This window comes from Bufo bufo, chromosome 1 (assembly GCF_905171765.1).
Source record: "Bufo bufo chromosome 1, aBufBuf1.1, whole genome shotgun sequence".
Classification (NCBI taxonomy): domain Eukaryota; kingdom Metazoa; phylum Chordata; class Amphibia; order Anura; family Bufonidae; genus Bufo; species Bufo bufo.
In genome coordinates this window covers 220,369,250-220,391,493 of record NC_053389.1, presented here as the reverse complement: position 1 = coordinate 220,391,493, position 22,244 = coordinate 220,369,250, and the positions used below count along the sequence as shown (strand labels likewise).

Below are 22,244 nucleotides of genomic sequence, written 5' to 3'. Positions count from 1 at the left end.
AGGAAGATTGAGGAAGGAAAGAAGACAGGACGACAGTGGATGGACGGAAGATGAAATAAAGACGTAAGATGAAAGGAAGACAGGGAGTGACACGATGGCAGAGGAATAAAGAAAGAGTGAGGATATAACTACGGTGACACCAGCGACAGCAGAAGCACCAGATGCCAGAACATGGACTTTGTACTGACCTTTGCATTGAACTCTGCCAGGAAATCAAAGTGCTTTTTGAGGTCTGTGGCCAGAATCGCCTCGATCACCAGGAAGCGAAACCTCTTAAACTCCATGTGGTCTAAGTTGACTAAGAAATTATATTCAGGCCTGGAGAGAAAGAGGTTCCAGGCAGCTGCTGCATGATGATTCTCCAGGACTGACCGATCATTATATAGCACTGCCTAGAAAATGAGGCCTCCAGTCATTTGCTGTCGACATATAGGATACAACCCATTCCCATGTTATAATATGCAATATAGTTAGTCCCATAAAATTTACAATTATACACCCCCCTTTATCATAATAAAACATACAATGCAGCTGTTCCCAAAACTCTAAAATAGAACATACTAGTCCCCATGTTATTAGCATTATATTATATATTATATTATTATTATATATTATTAGCCACATACTTGCAATCATTTATAATGTAGCACACTTCCCATATTATCATTTATAATGTAGCACACTTCCCATATTATCATTTATAATGTAGCACACTTCCCATATTATCATTTATAATGTAGCACACTTCCCATATTATCATTTATAATGTAGCACACTTCCCATATTATCATTTATAATGTAGCACACTTCCCATATTATCATTTATAATGTAGCACACTTCCCATATTATCATTTATAATGTAGCACACTTCCCATAATATCATTTATTATGTAGCACCTCCCATATTATTGTAATTTATAATGTAACCCCTATTTCACACTCCAGGAATTTCTGGCCAGGGTCTCTCACCTGGGGGGCATTTGTAGCTACTAGGAAGGCATTGGTTCGTCCCGGATGGTCATAGTCATGCATTGCTGCCGCTACGTACAGCGCCATCAACTCTAAGGATGGTATATTACCCGATAAACAGCCATATGTCTCTTCAGAGGGATTGTACGTCTTAGAGAAGACATATCCCATGTGTCCATGTGTGATTCCACTGTCAGAATCTGCAGGAGAGATGATACAGGATCTTACACTTCAATATACTAAGACCGACAACAGCTGAGAGCCCAGTTGTCAGACTCAGAACCCATTAACACCACATAGGTAACAGGTTCCGGCTGATAATATATAGTATAATATACCGATAATATAATGTGAAAGTCCTCCTGAAGGCAGCATCCAGCCCGTAGTTATAACAGACATGATAGGTAGGAGGACACCAGACATATACATTTCTGCATTACAGTATATGCTAATAAGATTCAACTGGAGGTGAAGGCCGTACCGGAATCACTGGCCGAGCTCTGATCATTCACAATTGTATGGAGTCCCGGGATGGCCTGAGTACTCAGATACCAGACAGCATGCAGGACATCAGTGGCGTGGATCCGATTGTGATCTGAAAATATAAAGGTGTTCTGTATTACTGGTGGTCACAGCAGGAGAAACTGATGGAAGTCTACCACCTAGTGGTCACCCACTGCAACTGCAACAACTATATTATTTTCCACTATTTTTATACAGTGTCCTTTATTAAGAACGGCGTTTTAGACGCCAGTCTTTATAGCCTCTATAGCTGGCGGTAGATCCGCCAGAGTTAGGTAGAGGCACCGCCTCTACATGACTTTGGCGGATCCACCGCCACTTCTAAATGTAAGACAGCTTCCTAGCTGTCTTACATTTAGACCATTTTCTATGCCTAAACCAGATGTAGAAAAATGGTAATTGAGACTGACCTGCCGGCCCTTCCCCTTCCATGCTAATCCCACTTTTTTAGACCTGGCTTTAGCGGGGAAAAGTCGCGGATTGCAACGCAAAGATCCTGATATAGGCGTATTCCTGGTTAGTAAATGACCCCTATTGTGCTTACATACAGCCAGGGCCGGCGTTTGGGGGGAAACTGGGCAATTGCCCTGGGCCCCCGTCACTAAAGGGGCCCTCTTCCGTCAGTGGCGGATGACGTTCAGGTTGGCAGCCCCAGGCCCAGCACTGCTGGGGGGGCCAACGCCAACCCGAACGCCCACATACTGCGGCGGGGCACAGGAGCGCAAAGTTCCCTGCCCCGCCGCCGATCACTGCCATAGTTGGCCTGAGGCCTATGCGGTAGTGAAATCCCGGCGCAGGCGTGTGTGATGACGTCATCGCCTGGCACATAGGTGAGTATTTAGCTTTTAGGCTTTTAAAAAAAAAAAAATTTATGTGCCAACTTTGGGGGACACACAGGAGGACATGTAAAGAGACAGTACATCGGGGGGAAATTGCATTATGGTGGCAAATTACTATGTGGGGGAAAATATTATGGTGGGATTACTGTGTAGGGGCAAATTATTATGGGAGGGATTACTATGTGGGGGTAAATTACTATATGGAGCAATGTGAGGTAAACTACTGTGTGTGGGCAGTGTGGGGGACACTACTATATGGGGGCAGTGTAGGGGACACTACTGTGTGGGGCAGTGTGGGGGACACTACTGTGTGGGGCAGTGTGGGGGACACTACTGTGTGGGGTAAACTACTGTGTGGGGGCAGTGTGGGGGACACTACTGTATGGGGGCAGTGTGGGGTAAACTACTGTGTAGGGGCAGTGTGGGGGACACTACTGTATGGGGGCAGTGTGGGGTAAACTACTGTGTGTGGGCAGTGTGGGGGACACTACTGTATGGGGGCAGTGTGGGGGACACTACTGTGTAGGGCAGTGTGGGGTAAACTACTGTGTGTGGGCAGTGTGGGGGACACTACTGTATGGGGGCAGTGTGGGGGACACTACTGTGTAGGGCAGTGTGGGGTAAGATACTGTGTGGGGGCAGTGTGGGGGACACTACTGTATGGGGGCAGTGTGGGGGACACTACTGTGTAGGGCAGTGTGGGGTAAGATACTGTGTGGGGGCAGTGTGGGGGACACTACTGTATGGGGGCAGTGTGGGGTAAACTACTGTGTGTGAGCAGTGTGGGGGACACTACTGTATGTGGGCAGTGTGGGGGACACTACTGTGTGGGGTAAACTACTGTATGGGGGCAGTGTGGGGTAAACTACTGTGTGGGGGCAGTATCGGGTAAACTACTGTGTGGGGGCAGTATCGGGTAAACTACTGTGTGGGGGCAGTATCGGGTAAACTACTGTTTGGGGGCAGTCTCGGGTAAACTACTGTGTGGGGCAGTGTGGAGGAAATTACAGTGTGGTGCAAAATACTATATGGGGCAGTGTGGGGGAAACTAATGTGTGGGGGCAGTATGGGGTAAACTACTGTATGGGGGAAATTACTATATGGGGGCAGTGTGGGGGAAATTACAGTGTGGTGCAAATTACTATATGGGGCAGTGTGGGGGGAAATTATTATTTGGGGGCAAATTACTATGGGGGATTACTATATGCGGGTCCTTGCTTTTGGGAAGGCACTGTGGGGCCAATTCTATTATTTCTGTGGACACTATACAGGGATTATTACCTGGAGCACAATATAGGGTGTTATTATTACTGGGGGCACTCTATTGGACATTATAGCTGCTGTGGACACTATAGGAACATTTGGGGTAATTTATCAAACTGGTGTAAAGCAGAACTGGCTTAGTTGCCCATAGCAACCAATCAGATGCCACCTTTCATTTTTGACAGCTCTTTTGGAAATCCAGTTCTACTTTACACCAGTTTGATAAATGACCCCAATTATGTCTACTGGGGTCACTATTTTTTCAGCAGTATAGTACCTGGGGCATTGGGGGGCACAACGGGCACAGTATTGGGGGTGGCAGCAGGATGACACTGTGGGGACACCAGGATGGGGACAGTGATGGAAAACTGCGAAATCTAACGTGTCTGTGTTACAAACTCTGTAGAGATGAGATACGGCTGAAAGAATTTGTCATGGCGGTCTAACGGAGGAGAAGGTCTACATGACTGGAGATGTCCCTGGATGTAAAAGGTATGTGGTCACTATGACATGCAGAAAGTGTTTTTAAAGGAGAGTTACACTTTAAAGGCTATATTTGTTTGTCTTTCCAACCTGCTTCTTGTTTTTTTCAGTTAAAAGGTTTAAATGGGAATTTGATATGGATGGTCTATCCTCAGGGTAGGTCATCAGTATCAGATCAGTGGGGATCTGACTCCTGACACCCCTGCTGATCAGCTGTCTGAGGAGGCCACGGCGCTCACCAGAGCTCCGGTGAGGACTGCGGTTTCTTTATAGTTTACCAAGCCCAGCGCCGTACATTAGACAGCAGCGATGCTTGGTATTGACTGAACTGCAACTAGGCCATGTGACTGATATACAGTGACATCACTGGCCTCCCAACAGTTGATCGGCAGGTGTCCCGGGAGAAGGACGCCAGCCGATCTGATATTGATGACCTATCCTACAGATAATCTTATACACCTTGCTGGTACTGTATTACACTGCAGTTTCTCGTGGAAAAACCATGTGTAATCCGCAATCAGTGCAGGCAGGCTATGTGTGAATGTGTTGTTTGTGCAATATTTCTTTTGGGGCCCCATTTAAAACTTTACGCAGGGCCACACTTTGTCTGAAACCGGCCCTGCATACAGCTGTACTTAGATTTTAATCACTCCCATCATTCCTGTCCCCAGGACACTCACAACCTGCTCTATCTCTATTACTGTGTGGCATACCATGGACAATAACTTACCCTTGCCACACTTCAGAATGCCCCCTGGTCTGCATCACGGTACTGTGTAAAGAATCACCACTCGTCCCTCACTGTGACCATAGGATCCATCCATGTTGTCAAAGCTTATCTATCCTTTCCTTGTACAATGCCCTCTGCACAGGGCACAGAGCATGTCTAGAAAACCCTCCCATAGAAGTCAATGAGGTCTCCTCCTGACCATTGTGTCTATGGACCATGGGGCTGTGATCAACAGCTCAGGCAAGATGGCCACCTCCGTAATCATGTTCAGGAAAGACAATAAGGGGACTACATAAGAAAATCAGAAAATAAAAACAGATTAGGGTGGGTTCACATCACGTTTTTGTCATATGTTTAACGTACACAAAAAAACATATACGTTAACGGATGCCTCAAACAGATACCATACAGTGGCATCCGTCACCATAGAGTTCCACTGTAAAAGAAAATGCATACGTTAACGTATACAGTTTTTTCTGGAGATTGCAGGATGGAAAAATGTGGTATACTATGCTTTTCCATCCTGCAGAGTCCTGTAAAATGGGACAATGGGACTCTATGGTGATGGATGGCACAGTATGGCATCTGTCTGAGGCATCCGTTTACATATACACTTTTTTGTGTACAGTAAACATACGACAAAAACGTGATGTGACCCCACCCTTAGAAAAAAAGGATATGTGTCTCTATCTGGTTTTAACTGGCAGAAAAAAAATTATAGGTGACACATTCCCTTTAAAAGGCTGGACATTGACTTACATGGTAGATACCTATAAGTGACACTAGGGGGAGTTTTCTTCCTTCCAAATAAGCATACTTTACCAGGAAGCATTGCCTGCAAGACTCCCTACAGCAGGTTATCAACCTGTGGTACGCATACCACATGGGGACCAAGCCGCAAAAAGTAATAGTCATCTATCATGGGTCCTAATGGGGTGTCTGTCATTTTATCTAAATGCTGAACCATTCTCTCATCAAATCTGAAGGAACAGCTGACAGAGGCTAGGAACTGAGGTGTGAGAATAGCCCAATTTTGTTAATATTTATAACTGTTCAGTTTCCTGGGGTTACATGGTTTAAATTTCTCGTCACTAGGGGGTACTTGGCATGAAAAAGTTGATAATCCCTGCTCTACACCAACTGGATTTCCATGAGAAGGGCCAGTACCCCTGGGGGTTATTTCACACACTGTGGCCAACATTTACTATGATAAGTGGCGTAACTCGTTTTACACAGTTATTATTCAGATGCACCAAAAGAATAGGGAGAATTTATCATTTTATGGTGTTTTTGTGTTAGTTTTAAAGTGGTACTATTAAACTTTTGATATAAAAAAACACTCAGACTCCTACCGATCTCTAGAACAAGAGGAGAGAAGCGTGCAAGACACGGCCATAAACTTTACTGTAGTGAGGAGAGAGAACGCTCTAAGGCCACTTGCAGACGAACATGTCTAGATGCGTTGCGGATGTGTTCAGTGAAAACTGCGATTTTGCAAGCAAGTCCATTCAGTTTTGTTTGCGATCAAGTTCAGTTGTTTAGTTCTTATCGTGCGGGTGCAATACGATTTAATGCGTTTTGCACGCGCGTGATAAAAAACTGAATGTTTACAAACAACATCTCTTAGCAACCATCAGTGAAAAACGCATCGCATCCGCACTTCCTTGTGGATGCGATTTTTACGCCCCCCCTATTTATTTCTATGGGGTCAGCGTTGCGTGAAAATCACAGAATATAGAACATGCTGCAATTTTCACGCACTGCACAAGTGATGCGTGAAAACCAACGCTCATGTACACAGACCCATTGAAATGAAGGGGTCCGGATTCCGTGCGGGCGCCATGCGTTTGCATCACGCATTGCACCTGCACAGAATTCTCGCTCGTGTGAAAGGGACCTAAGTGCGCGCTTCTCTCCCCTTATTCCAGTGACCGTGGGGGTCTTAGTGCTCAGACCCCCATCGATCTAAACTTTTGATATGTCCCTACAACATATCATAAGTTTAATGAAAGTGCAGTGCCACTTTAAGTCTGTCTTTGGTTTGTGTTGCTGCACGAAATATATGAATGTTCGCTCAGTTTTTTTAAATTTAGGGCAAGTGTGATGACAGGAGGCTGTCCGACGTGGAAATGCAACCCTTTTGCCATAAAACAGATCTAAACACTAAACCTGTCCTTAACCCCATTGCGACCCATGGCGCCCACTCACGAGTGCAGTGGGTGCCATAGCCGCCAGGTTTCTGCTGTTTGGTGAGATAAATATCTTGGTAAAATGCCAACTATGTATAAAAAAAAATGGGAAAAGTTGTCTTTTGCCAAGATATTTCTCTCACCCAGCATGGGTATATGTAAAATGACACCCCAAAACACATTGCCCAACTTCTCCTGAGTACGGAGATACCACATGTGTGACACTTTTTTGCAGCCTAGGTGGGCAAAGGGGCCCACATTCCAAAGAGCACCTTTCGGATTTCACCGGCCATTTTTTACAGATTTTGATTTCAAACTACTTACCACACATTAGGGCCCCTAGAATGCCAGGGCAGTATAACTACCCCACAAGTGACCCCATTTTGGAAAGAAGACACCCCAAGGTATTCGCTGATGGGCATAGTGAGTTCATGGAAGTTTTTATTTTTGTCACAAGTTAGTGGAATATGAGACTTTGTAAGAAAAAAAAAAAATCATCATTTTCCGCTAACTTGTGACAAAAAATAAAAAATTCTAGGAACTCGCCACGCCCCTCACGGAATACCTTGGGGTGTCTTCTTTCCAAAATGGGGTCACTTGTGGGGTAGTTATACTGCCCTGGCATTCTAGGGGCCCTAATGTGTGGTAAGTAGTTTGAAATCAGAATCTGTAAAAAATGGCCGGTGAAATCCTAAAGGTGCTCTTTGGAATGTGGCCCCCTTTGCCCACCTAGGCTGCAAAAAAGTGTCACACATGTGGTATCTCCGTACTCAGGAGAAGTTGGGCAATGTGTTTTGGGGTGTCATTTTACATATACCCATGCTGGGTGAGAGAAATATCTCGGCAAAAGACAACTTTTCCCATTTTTTTATACAAAGTTGGCATTTGACCAAGATATTTCTCTTACCTAGCATGGGTATATGTAAAATGACACCCCAAAACACATTCCCCAACTTCTCCTGAGTACGGCGATACCACATGTGTGACACTTTTTTGCAGCCTAGATGCGCAAAGGGGCCCAAATTCCTTTTAGGAGGGCATTTTTAGACATTTGGATCCCAGACTTCTTCTCACGCTTTAGGGCCCCTAAAAAGCCAGGGCAGTATAAATACCCCACATGTGACCCCATTTTGGAAAGAAGACACCCCAAGGTATTCAATGAGGGGCATGGCGAGTTCATAGAAAAAAAAAAATTTTGGCACAAGTTAGCGGAAATTGATTTTTTTTGCGTTTTTTCTCACAAAGTCTCCCTTTCTGCTAACTTGAGACAAAAATTTCAATCTTTCATGGACTCAATATGCCCCTCAGTGAATACCTTGGGGTGTCTTCTTTCCAAAATGGTGTTATTTGTGGGGTGTTTGTACTGCCCTGGCATTTGAGGGTCTCCGCAATCATTACATGTATGGCCAGCATTAGTAGTTTCTGCTATTCTCCTTATATTGAGCATACGGGTAATGAGATTTTTTTTTTCCGTTCAGCCTCTGGGCTGAAAGAAAAAATGAATGGCACAGATTTCTTCATTCGCATCGATCAATGTGGATGAAAAAATCTCTGCCAAAAAAAGGAGGGGAAAGGCGTCTACCAGGACATAGGAGCTCCGCCCAACATCCATACCCACTTAGCCCGTATGCCCTGGCAAACCAGATTTATCCATTTTACATCAATCGATGTGGATGAATAAATCATTGCCGGGATTTTTTATATTTTTTTATATATACAAAGTGTTTGCCAAAGCATATGAACACCGCCACCTCCTCAGCTCATATGCCTCGGCAAACGTATCTTTTACTGCAGAGGAGAAATCTCGTCTTGCAGCGCCGCATACACCGACTTGTGTGTAATCTGACAGCAGCGCAATGCTTCTGTCAGAATGCACATCAATGCTGCAGCTAGTCGATCGGTTGGTCCACCTGGAAGGTAAAAAAAAAAAAAAAAAGAAAAAACCAGGCCGCAACGCAATAAATTTTATTAACTTTATAATAACTTTTGAACAGAACATATAAACTTTTTTTTAACTTTTTGAACTGAAAGTTAACTTTTTGGCTTACTGGTGTTTTTTTTTTTTTTTTACCTTTTATAGGACAAACCTCTCCTTCCCCATGGGACAATGTGCAAAGCGCAAATCGCCCAAAGATGTGGCGAAGTACATTATGCACAGGTGAAAGGAGAGGTTTGCAGCAGCTGTGAGTAAAAGGGCCCTAATAGCCCTGTGTGCCTGTCCTGTGAGATGCAATCCCTATGCTAAGTGTACCTGTGAGTGGTACTTCCGGAAACACTCTCCAAAGCATAGGGCAGGGTGGTCAGGACAGTCAGGACAGAAATAGCGGGTGTCACGCCTTATTCCACTCCTGCTACAGACACAACATCTTTTTCGGGGTGATGGTTTGGTTGAGGTACCAGGAACGACACTGGGGAAATGTCGCTCGTGTAGACGGCTAACTACACTGGTGGATGGGGCCACGGAACCTTCTGGATACAGGAGGTTCTCGGTGATCTCTTCCTGAAATTTGAGGAAGGATCGTGTTCTCCCAGCCTTACTGTAGAGAACAAAACGATTATATGCAGCCAATTGAATTAAATATACAGACACCTTCTTATACCAGCGTCTGGTGCGTCGGGAAACTAAATACGGAGACAACATCTGGTCATTGAAGTCCACCCCTCCCATGTGAAGGTTATAGTCGTGGACTGAGAGGGGCTTTTCAATGACACGGGTTGCTCGCTCAATTTGTATTGTCGTGTCTGCGTGAATGGAGGAGAGCATGTAAACGTCACGCTTGTCTCTCCATTTCACCGCGATCAGTTCTTCGTTACACAAGGCAGCCCTCTCCCCTCTTGCAAGACGGGTGGTAACGAGCCGTTGGGGGAAGCCCACGCGACTAGTTTGCGCGGTGCCACAGCAGCCAATCTGTTCTAGGAACAAATGCCTGAAGAGGGGCACACTTGTGTAGAAATTGTCCACATAAAGATGGTACCCCTTGCCAAATAAGGGTGACACCAAGTCCCAGACTGTCTTCCCACTGCTCCCCAGGTAGTCAGGGCAACCGACCGGCTCCAGGGTCTGATCTTTTCCCTCATAGATCCGAAATTTGTGGGTATAGCCTGTGGCCCTTTCACAGAGCTTATACAATTTGACCCCATACCGGGCGCGCTTGCTTGGGATGTATTGTTTGAAGCCAAGGCGCCCGGTAAAATGTATTAGGGACTCGTCTACGCAGATGTTTTGCTCTGGGGTATACAAATCTGCAAATTTCTGGTTGAAGTGGTCTATGAGGGGCCGAATTTTGTGGAGCCGGTCAAAAGCTGGGTGGCCTCTGGGACGGGAGGTGGTGTTGTCGCTAAAGTGCAGGAAACGCAGGATGGCCTCAAATCGTGCCCTGGACATAGCAGCAGAGAACATGGGCATGTGATGAATCGGGTTCGTGGACCAATATGACCGCAATTCATGCTTTTTGGTTAGACCCATGTTGAGGAGAAGGCCCAGAAAAATTTTAATTTCGGAAACTTGGACTGGTTTCCACCGGAAAGGCTGGGCATAAAAGCTTCCCGGGTTGGCGGATATAAATTGAGTGGCATACCGATTTGTTTCTGCCACGACTAAGTCCAAGAGCTCCGCAGTCGAGAACAGCTCAAAAAATCCCAGGGCCGAACCGATCTGAGCTGTCTCAACCCGAACTCCAGACTGGGCGGTAAAAGGGGAACTAATGGTGCGGCTGAAGTTGGTGACTGCCAATTAGGATTTGCCAGCACCTCAGGGACTCTAGGGGGTCTACGGGCCTGTCTGTGCGGTGGCTGCGACGGGGTAACTACTGCACGTGCCACCGTACCAGCTTCAACTGCCCTTCTGGTGCTCGCCACTTCACCATGTTGTACGGCAGTGCTAGTACTAGGTCCAGGGAGGGCTGCGCTGCTGGTGTATGCCTCACCACGTGATCCGACAGCGCCAGCCCCACTCTGCTGCTCTTGAAGCGGATCCTGCGCAACCTGTGGTCTAGCGACATGGGGCCGGGTACGCCTGGTTCTATCAGGGACCTCAACCTCCTCGTCCGAACTTTGGGTCAGAGAGCCACTGCTTTCTACAGGTTCATATTCTGACCCGCTAGATTCGTCAGATGAGGGTTCCCATTCCTCATCGGACTGGGTCAGAATCCTGTAGGCCTCTTCAGAAGAATACCCCCTGTTTGACATTTGGACTACTAAATTTAGGGGTATTCCCTGAGACTACCCAAGAAAAAAAGCAAGCCTGTCTTACAAAGGGGAGGCTAGCGAAGTACCGGAGGCCGCTGCGATTGATAAAAAATATCAAAACTGATTTTTTTTATCGCCGCAGCGCTTGGAAAGTGATTGTGCAGTTATCAAAAAAATATATTTTTTTTGTCACTGCGGCGAGGCGGGTGTGGGTGAACGCACGTGTGGGCGACCGATCAGGCCTGATCGGGCAAACACTGCGTTTTGGGTGGAGGGCGAGCTAAGGTGACACTAATACAATTATAGATCTGACTGATCAGTTTTGATCACTTACAGATACTATAAAAGTACAAATGCTGATTAGCGATACGCTAATCAGCGAATCAGTGACTGCGGTGCGGTGGGCTGGGCGCTAACTGACGCTAAACTACCTAACCAAGGGGCCTAAACCTATCAGTCAATACCAGTGAAAAAAAAACTTTTTTCCTTTCACTAGGTGATTGACAGGGGCGATAAAGGGGTGATCAAGGGGTTAATTCGGGTGATGGGGGGTGATCTGGGGCTAAGTGTAGTGTTTGGTGGCTACTCACTGTGATGTCTGCTCCTCTGCTGGAACCAACCGACGAAAAGGACCAGCAGAGGAGCAGACAAGCCATTTAACACATCATATTTACAAATATAATGTGTTATCTGGCTTTTGATTAGATCTTTGGAAAATCGCCAGCCTGCCAGCCACAATCATTGGCTGGCAGGCTGGTGACGAAATACTTCTTTAACTTTTACCGGCCCGCGATGCGCATGCGAGGGCCGACTTTGAGCGAAATCTCGCATCTCGCCTGACTGTGCGAAGGGCTGCCGCCTCCGGAATGCGATCCTGCGTTAGGCGGTCCGGAGGCGGTTAAGGACCCATGACGTACTGGTACGTCATGAGTTTAAACCGCGATTGCGGCGCGGCGGGGGTTAATTGGGACAGGATGCCCGCTGAAATCATTCAGCGGGCATACTGTCACAACGCCAGGGCGGGTCATGTATCGGTGATCGCCGCAAACCGCAGGTCAATTCAGCTTTGCGGCTTTACCTGCGGTTGCGGCGGCGATCAGGCGGTGCCATCAGGTCCCCATGCGGCTGTAGGGGGGACCCGATGGCATGGAAGGCAGCGCGATGTCTAAGGAAGGCATCGCGCTGCCTTCCGGTGAAGAGCCTGTGAGATTCAGCCACCTGGATCTCACAGGCCCCGGAAGCTGTATGAGTAATACACACACTATTACTCATACAGCCAATGCAGTCCGAAACAGAAGTATTGGAATGCATTGTAAAGGAATATACCCCCCAAAGTTCAATTCCCAAAGTGGGACAAAAAATAAAGTGAAAAAAAAGTTTAACAAATAAACAAAAACGTCATTTTCCCCAAATAAAGTAAAAAAAAATTGGTAATAAATAGGGGAAAAAAAAAAGTATACATATTAGGTATTGCCGCGTCCGTATCGACCGGCTCTATAAACATATCACATGACCTAACCCCTCAGATGAACACCGTAAAAAAATAAATAAAAAAAAAACTGTGCTAAATAAACAATTTTTTGTCACCTTACATCACAAAAAGTACAACAGCAAGCGATCAAAAAGGCTTTTGCCCACCAAAATGGTACCAATAAAACAGTCATCTCATCCCGCAAAAATCATACCCTACCAAAGGTAATCGCCCAAAAACTGAAAAAATATGGCTCTCAGAATATGGAAACAATAAAACATGATTTTTTTTGCTTCAAAAATGAAATCATTGTGTAAAACTTACATAAATAAAAAAAAAGTATACATATTAGGTATCGCCGCGTCCGTGACAACCTGGTCTATAAAAATAGCACATGATCAAACCTGTCAGATGAATGTTGTAAATAACAAAAAATAAAAAACGGTGCCAAAACAGCTATTTCTTGTTACCTTGCCTCACAAAAAGTGAAATATAAAGCAACCAAAAATCATATGTACCCTAAACTAGTACCAACAAAACTTCCACCCTATCCCGTAGTTTCAAAAATGGGGTCACTTTTTGGGATTTTCTACTCTAGGGGTGCATCCGGGGGGCTTCAAATGGGACATGGTGTCAAAAAAACCAGTCCAGCAAAATCTGCCTTCCAAAAACCGTATAGCATTCCTTTCCTTCTGCTCCCTGCCGTGTGCCCGTACAGCAGTTTACGACCACATATGGGGTGTTTCTGTAAACTACAGAATCAGGGCCATAAATATTGAGTTTTGTTTGGCTGTTAACCCTTGCTTTGTTACTGGAAAAATGGATTAAAATGGAAAATTTGCCCAAAAATTTAAATTCTGAAATTTTATCTCCATTTGCCAATAACTCTTGTGGAACACCTAAAGGGTTAACGACATTTGTAAAATCTGTTTTGAATACCTTGAGGGGTGTAGTTTCTTAGATGGGGTCACTTTTATGGAGTTTCTACTCTAGGGGTGCATCAGGGGGCTTCAAATGGGACATGGTGTAAAAAAAAACAGTCCAGCAAAACCTGCCTTCCAAAAACCGTATGGCATTCCTTTCTTTGTGCGCCCTGCCGTGTGCCCGTACAGCGGTTTACGACCACATATGGGGTGTTTCTGTAAACTACAGAATCAGGGCCATAAATATTGTTTGGTGTGGCTGTTAACCCTTGCTTTATAACTGGAAAAAAATTATTAAAATGGAAAATCTTCCAAAAAAGTGAAATTTTGAAATTGTATCTCTATTTTCCATGAATTCTTGTGGAACACCTAAAGGGTTAACAAAGTTTGTAAAATCAGTTTTGAATACCTTGAGGAGTGTAGTTTATAGAATGGGGTCATTTTTGGGTGGTTTCTATTATGTAAGCCTCGCAAAATGACTTCAGACCTGAACTGGTCCCTAAAATTTGGGTTTTTGAAAATTTCTGAAACATTTCAAGATTTGCTTCTAAACTTCTAAGCCTTGTAACATCCCCAAAAAATAAAATATCATTCCCAAAATGATCCAAACATGAAGTAGACATATGGGGAATGTAAAGTAATAACTATTTTTGGAGGTATTACTATGTATTATAGAAGTAGAGAAATTCAAACTTGGAAATTTGCAATTTTTTACAAATTTTTGGTAAATTTGGTATTTTTTTTATAAATAAAAAAGATTTTTTTTTTACTTCATTTTACCAGTGTCATGAAGTACAATATGTGACGAAAAAACTCTCTCAGAATGGCCTTAATAAGTCAAAGCGTTTTAAAGTTATCACCCTATTTCACCTTAAGGACTTGGCCATTTTTTGCAAATCTGACCAGTGTCACTTTATGTGGTGATAACTTTAAAACGCTTTTACTTATCCAGGCCATTCTGAGATTGTGTTTTCGTCACATAATGGAGTCAAAAAAATTATTTTTTATTTATAAAAAAATACCAAATTTACCAAAATTTTTGAAAAATTTGCAAATTTCCAAGTTTCTATTTCTCTACTTCTATAATACATAGTAATACCTCCAAAAATAGCTATTAGTTTACATTCCCCATATGTCTACTTCATGTTTGGATCATTTTGGGAATGCCATTTTATTTTTTGGGGACGTAACAAGGCTTAGAAGTTTAGATGCAAATCTTGAAAATTTTCTGAAATTTTCAAAAACCCACTTTTTAGGGACCAGTTCAGGTCTGAAGTCACTTTGTGAGGCTTACATAATAGAAACCACCCAAAAGTGACCCCATTCTAGAAACTACACCCCTCAAGGTATTCAAAACTGATTTTACAAACATTATTAACTCTTTAGGTGTTCCCCAAGAGTTGATGACAAATGGAGATGACATTTCAGAATTTCAATTTTTTGCCAAATTTTCCATTTTAATCAATTTTTTCTACTAACAAAGCAAGGGTTAACAGCCAAACAAAACTCTAGATTTATTGCCCTGACTCTGCGGTTTACAGAAACACCCGATATGTGGTCGTACACCACTCTACGGCCCCACGTCAGGGCGTAGGAGGAAAGGAACGCCGTGTGGCGTGTTATTTACACCAAGCTCCCTGATGCACCCCTAGAGTAGAAATTCCAAAAATGTGACCCCATTTTGGAAACTACGGGATAAGGTGGCAGTTTTTCTGGTACTATTTTAGGGTACATATGATTTTTGGTTGCTCTATATTACACTTTTTGTGAAGCAAAGTAAAAAAAATATAGAAATTCTGAAATTTCATCTCCATTTGCCATTGACTCTTGTGGAACACTTAAAGGGTTTACAAAGTTTGTAAAATCAGTTTTGAATACCTTGAGGGGTGTAGTTTCTTAAATGGGGTCACTTTTTGGAGTTTCTACTCTAGGGGTGCATCAGGGGGGGCTTCAAATGGGACATGGTGTCAAAAAACAAGTCCAGCAAAAACTGCAAAATCCATATGGCATTTCTTTCCTTCTGCGCCCTGCCGTGTGCCCGTACAGACCACATATGGGGTGTTTCTGTAAATTAAAGAATCAGGGCAATAAATATTGAGTTTTGTTTGGCTGTTAACCCTTGCTTTGTTGCAGGAAAAAAATGGATTAAAATGGAAAATTTGCCCAAAAATACCTGTTTTGGCACCGTTTTTATTTTTTATTATTAACACGTTCATCTGACAGATTAGATCATGTATTATTTTTATAGAGCAGGTTGTTACAGACCCAGGGATACCTAATATGTTTACTTTTTTAAATTTATTTGCAATTTTAAATTTATAAGGCAATGGTCTTAGTTAGGATCTCATTTTTTGCAGGATGAGATGACTGTTTTAATGGTATGATTTTGGGTTGCATATACCTTTTTGATCGCTTGCTATTACACTTTTTATGATGACTTTTTTTACATCATTTTTTATCTTTATTTTTACGTTGTTCACCTGAGGGGTTAGATCATCTGATATTTTTATAGAGCAGGTTCTTATGGACACGGCAATACCTAATATGTGTACCTTTTTTATTTATTAAGGTTTTACACAATAATATCATTTTTTAAACCAAAAAAACTTGTTTTAGTGTCTCCATAGTCTGAGAGCCATAGTTTTTTTATTTTTTGGGCCATTGTCTCATGTAGGGGCTCATTTTTTGCGGGATGAGACGATGGTTTGAATGGTACTATTTTGGAGTACATACGACTTTTTTGATCACTTTTATTACCTTTTTTTGGAAGTAAGGTGGGCAAAATTTCAATTTCTTCATAGTTTTATTTTTTATGGCGTTCACCGTGCGGGGAATGTAACATGACCGTTTTATAGATCGGGTCGTTACAGACGCGGTGATATATAACATGTGTAGGGAATTTTATTTTTTTAATTTTTAATCAGGGATAAATGTTTTTTTTTTATTTGAACTTTTTCTCACTTTTAATTTTTATTTTTTTTACCCAGACCCACTTGCTTCTTGAAGATCCAGTTGGTCTGATGTCTGTATAATACAGTACAGTACACTATATAGTGTACTGCACTGTATTTCACTCACACTTTGTCTGAACAGATCTCTGCCTTTAGCACAGATCTGTTCAGCACCATGGACAGTAGGATGCCTGAGAAGGTGTCCTGTTGCCATGGGCTCCCTCCCTCTGTCACCCCATCTTGTCTGGGAGCTGCAAAGGCACAGAAGCCCCCTGATGGGAGAGGGAGGGAGCTCCCTCCCTCTTCACCTCTTCCATACAGCGGTCCCCGCGGCATGGAAGGGGTTAAAACGGCTGACATCTGCACAGATGTCAGCCGTTTGAATCAGAGTGTCAGCAATGAGCTGACACTCTGATTCAACCGCTCGGTCATCCTGAGAATAAACGGGGGGCGGGTGGAAGATCGCGCACCCGCCCCCCCCCCACTGCCGCCCGCCTCCCGCACCGCCCGCAATCCTTCCCCCCGCTGCGCCCGCAGGCACAAAAACACAGAGGGCTGTAGGGGGGGGGGGGGGTTTAACATAGAAATATAATATAGGCACTTTGATGTTTCTGATCCCTGTGGTCACAGACCGCAGGGATCAGAAACTTGCATAAGCGCTACAAACCGCAGGTCTGAATTGACCTGCGGTTTGTAGCGATCGGCAATGCGGGGGGGGGGGGGGTCACATGATCCCCCTAGGCATTGTCACAGGTTGCCTGCTGAATGATTTCAACAGGCACCCTGTTCCGATCACTGCCGGCCGTGCGGCAGTGATCAAAACTACACAGGACGGACCGGTATGCCCTGGGTCCTTAAGGACTCGGTAAACAGGGCATACCAGTAGTCCTAAGTCCCTAAGGGGTTAAGACAGATTGTAATTTCTCATAAAATAGTTATCAGTGAACATTCCCCATATTTCTGCTTTATTTTGTCATAATTTTGTAAATGTAATTTTATTTCTTTAGGACGTTAGATTGTTTAGAATTTTAGAAGCAATTTTTCAAATTTTCAACAAAATTTCCAAAACCATTTTTTTTAAGCACCAATTCAGTTATAAAGTGATTTTGAGGGGCTTTCGTAATGGAAACCACCCATAAATGACCCCATTTTAGAAACGAAACCCCTGAAATTATTCAAATTTGATGTTACAAACTTTGTTAACCCTTGAGGTGTTTCACAAGAATTGAAACTACGCCCTTAAAGAATATATTAATGGGTGTACTGAGCACTTTGACCCCCTAAGCGTTTTATGGAATTTAGAAACACTTGAATGTAAAAATTAAAAGTTTCATTTCTTCCAATAAAATGTTGCTTAAGCCTCACATTTTTTATTTTCACAATGGGTAACAGGAGAAAAGGCACCCCATAATTTGTTACCCATTTTCTCCTGAATATGGCAACACCCCATATGTGGTGGTAAACTGCTGTGAGGGCACATGGCAGGATTCAGAAGGGAAGTATGGCTTTTGAAGCAGATTTTGATGGATTGGTTTAGGGGCGCCATTGGTTTTTATTTTTTGAGTGATTGTCTTATGTAGGGTCTCATTTTTTGCGGGATGAGGTGATGTTTCCATTGGTACCATTTTAGGCTACATAAGACTTTTTGACCGCTTGGTATTACACTTTTTGTGAGGCAAGGCTAGGGGCCATCTCATGTGATATTTTTATAGAGCAGGTTGTTGCAGACATGGCGATACCTAATATGTCTATAATTTTTATTTGTTTTGTTTTTACACAGTGAAAGCCTTTTTGAACAGAATAAAATCTTGTTTTTGTGTTGCTATTTCCTAAGAGCAATAGTTTTTTTTATTTATTGTACGGGTTAAAAATCATCGTTTTACTGCTGGCATATTGTGCTGTCTAATCACGGTCTGCTGCCAGCAAATAATGATTTTGTATGGGGACGAGTCATGGCAATAGCGATCTCTCCGCCGAATACTGTGGAGGAGATTGCTGCAGTTAGCAGCAGCGCTCTCCTCCACTGAGGAAAAGGCAATTGCCGGGAAGGAGAGCTTCTTTTCCGACAATCGCCTGCAAAGTCTGCAGATTGATCATCCAGCATCAGCCACGGTCATAAATGTGGCGCATTTTCATATTGCCTGTCTATGTTCACTCTGTCTACAAATTAGGGATTAGTAAATGTGGGCCACTGTATGACTTCCATCATCCCTGTCCCCAGACACTCACAATGTGAGTACACCTAGATGTTGTCATAAACTGCACCAAAATTTGTTGCAAATTGGCACATTTTTGCCATAATTTGCTGCATCTAGTTTTAGAGGGATCCTCTGCACCAAGCTAAACAAGGGGGCATGGCTTATTGGAAAAGGGAGCACAGAATGAAGATCCCCGGTGCCGCTGAATCCCATTAATGCTTGGGGACGATGCATTCACTAAATACAACCATCCCGCACTACTGCTGCTAGAACTTTATTAACTACTATTAACTCTTGCTGCCACTACTAGAGGGTGTTAGCCCCCCTTTCCCCTAGCACTTGGAGAACATGACCCCGGCCAGCTATGCCACAAGACCCTGGTCATCCCAAACTCTACTGTAACCACCACACTATAGGGCACAGAGGGGGGAAGCCTAATCCTGGGATGATGACTCGTCCTCTACTAGTAGCGCTGCACACTGAAAGATAATGGACTCACAGGGGATGTCTCTGTATCCATTCTCCAGCGCGTGGAAGTAGTTCATGAATTCCTTCAGTGGAATCTTAAATGTCTCCAGCAGATTCATATCATCAAAAAGCCGATACGACATCTGGAAAGAAAAGCAGAGTCCGGTAAGCGGCTGGAACCGATCACACAGAGAGCAATATCAGGTCACCGCAGGACAAGCCGCACCGCTGGGTACAATGCGTTACTGACCATAATCAAACAAGAGAGCATGAGAGACCTGATTTTAGAGCACTGCATGGAAATGGCTCGACTTTGCCCAACTCTATCCTGCTTTTTTGTTTTTCCACAAGGCCAAAATAGTACCTGGTTCCTTTTACATTATTGGAACCAGATCTGAGGTGGTTCCAAGCTAGCCATGTCAGTATCATGAAGTCATGACCACACTGCTTTCTCTTGGAGATTGGTCCATGAGAATATATATTTTTTTTTTTTTGTTTTTATTTGTCATTTTAAGAAATAAACATTTAGAACAGTTCAAAGAACCAGATTCACACAAATCAGTGAAACATGTTGGCAATGGTTTGGTACATTAAACAGATGTCATAGAAGTCTGGCAGTGTGATTCCTTCAGGACTGCCTTTTCGCTGTTGCTTCATAATAATTATGTTATACATTTTAATATCATTCACCCTCTCATACACCCCCTTGCAGCGCCGCCAGGCTCCCGCATTCCTTTAGACCAGTGGTCCCCAACCTTTTTTGTGCCTGGGACCAGTTTCATGCAAGACAATTTTCCCAGTGACCGGGTTGGGTGGGGGGTGGGGTTCTTGGGTGGGGCCTAGGGGGTGATGGTCGGCGCTGATTGAGTCACGCGCATAACAAAACACAAGGTGCATCCCCCATTCACAGTAGCTATTAACCTCTTCAGCACTCGTCACAGTATTTATTTCCCCCTTTCAGCAGTCCCCACTTCACAGTAGTTATTAACCCCAGAGACCCTCCACACTATACTCCCCACAGAGACCCTCCACACTATACTCCCCACAGAGACCCTCCACACTATACTCCCCACAGAGACCCTCCACACTATACTCCCCACAGAGACCCTCCACACTATACTCCCCACAGAGACCCTCCACACTATACTCCCCACAGAGACCCTCCACACTATACTCCCCACAGAGACCCTCCACACTATACTCCCCACAGAGACCTCCACACTATACTCCCCACAGAGACCTCCACACTACAATGCTCCAGACAAAAAAAAATTACTAGGAGCCATCTGCTCCTAAACTAAAAAATTTAGGAGCCAAATTTAATTTTTTAGTCGCCAAATTTAAAATGCATATAATTTTAAAAAAAGGACTTTGAGAAGATGAGACGCAGGTGCCCTACATATAGGAGAATACAGCACCACATGCCTCTCACATCCAGGGACATCTTCTGGGGGACAAGGTGACTAAAAATGGCGAATTGCGTGGTTTAGAGTTTTTTTTTCTGTTACGGCCTTCACCGAGCGGAAATATTTTTTAATATTTTAATAGCTCACACTTTTTGGGACGTGGCGATATGTAATATGTTTATTCTTTATTGTTTGTAAATTTTATATGTAAAACTGGGAAGGGGGCCATTTAAACTTTTAGTATTTTGGTGTTTTTTTAAACTTTTTAATTAATAACCATTTCTTCCCTTAGGGACTAGAACCTGGATCTTTTCATCCCTTGTGCTATTCACCCTGATAGATCTCTATCAGGGTGAATAGGACCTCACACATCTCCCTGCTGCCCTGTGCTCTGTGCACACAGCAGCAGGGAGCTGAACATGGCAGCCAGGGCTTCAGTAGCATCCTGGCTGCCATGGTAACGATCTGAGCCCCAGCAGTGTAATCTGCCACTGCCACCACTGGAGGGGATGGGACCCTGTGGCCACCATATAACAATGGGGGGGGGGGGGGGACGACTTGTGGCCAGTGATAATGGGGGGGGGGGGGAAGAGGCTTTGGGAGAGCGCACTGCACCACCAATGAATGTTTAAAGAGGACCTTTCATGGGTCCAAAGAATATGAACTTAGTAGCAGGCTGCATAGAGCGGCGCCCAGGGATCTAAGTGCACTTACTATTATTCCTGGGCACCGCTCCGTTCGTCCGCTGTGGCCCCCGGTATTTTCAGCATTCAGAGGAAGGAGGAGGAGACACCAGTGTCTCTCCTTCTCCCTGACATCAGCGCTGTCCAATCAGAGCTCAGATCCAGGGAGGTTTTTTTTCTCCCTGGCTCTGAGCTCTGCGCTGTGATTGGACAGCACTGCTGTCAGGGAGAAGGAGAGACACTGGCGTCTCCTCCTCCTTCCTCTGAATGCTGAAAATACCGGGGGCCACAGCGGACGAACGGAGCGGCGCCCAGGAATAATAGTAAGTGCACTTAGATCCCTGGGCGCCGCTCTATGCAGCCTGCTGATAAGTTCAGATTCTTTGGACCCATGAAAGGTCCTCTAACTCTTTTATACAAGTGTCTGCAGCAGTATCACAGACCCGGCCTCAATAACAGGGCATGCGATCTGGGGCACCTGAGGGGTTAATGGCCGCGGATCGCCTGCCCTGTTATTGAGGCCAGGTGCCGGGTCTGTGATACCGCTGCCGACACTTATGTTTTACATTCATTGGTGGCGCAGTGGCGACAGCTCCTCCCCTCCTATCTCCCCGTTGGTGGTAGTGGCGGCCGCGTCACAGTGGAGAGGGAGGGACTCCTTCCTTCTCCACTGTGCAGTGTGCTACTGAAGAGAACTTAGGCTGCGCAGGATCGCAGCGGTACAGTCGCAAATGGCGACAAGACTAAAAAAGTCTTGTCGCCATCTGCAAATTTTAAGGCGCATTGGCGACCGTTTTGGTCGCCATCTGGAGCCCTGCACTATACTCCCCACAGAGACCTCCACACTATACTCCCCACAGAGACCTCCACACTATACTTCCCACAGAGACCTCCACATTATACTCCCCACAGAGACCTCCACATTATACTCCCCACAGAGACCTCCACACTATACTTTCC

General features: G+C 44.4%; 1 protein-coding gene across 6 annotated transcripts in view; it reads right to left on the bottom strand.

Annotated features, from left to right (window-relative positions):
- Positions 1-22,244, bottom strand: part of PDE3A (phosphodiesterase 3A) — a 327,345-nt gene that overhangs the window by 10,516 nt on the left and 294,585 nt on the right. For all 6 annotated transcript variants that reach the window (XM_040435459.1, XM_040435462.1, XM_040435455.1 and 3 more), the window contains 4 exons: positions 19,227-19,338; positions 1,452-1,565; positions 971-1,170; positions 189-392 (listed from right to left, as the gene is read on the bottom strand). In XM_040435459.1, the coding sequence (XP_040291393.1) occupies positions 189-392; positions 971-1,170; positions 1,452-1,565; positions 19,227-19,338 (630 nt within the window). The remainder of the gene's footprint in view (positions 1-188; positions 393-970; positions 1,171-1,451; positions 1,566-19,226; positions 19,339-22,244) is intronic.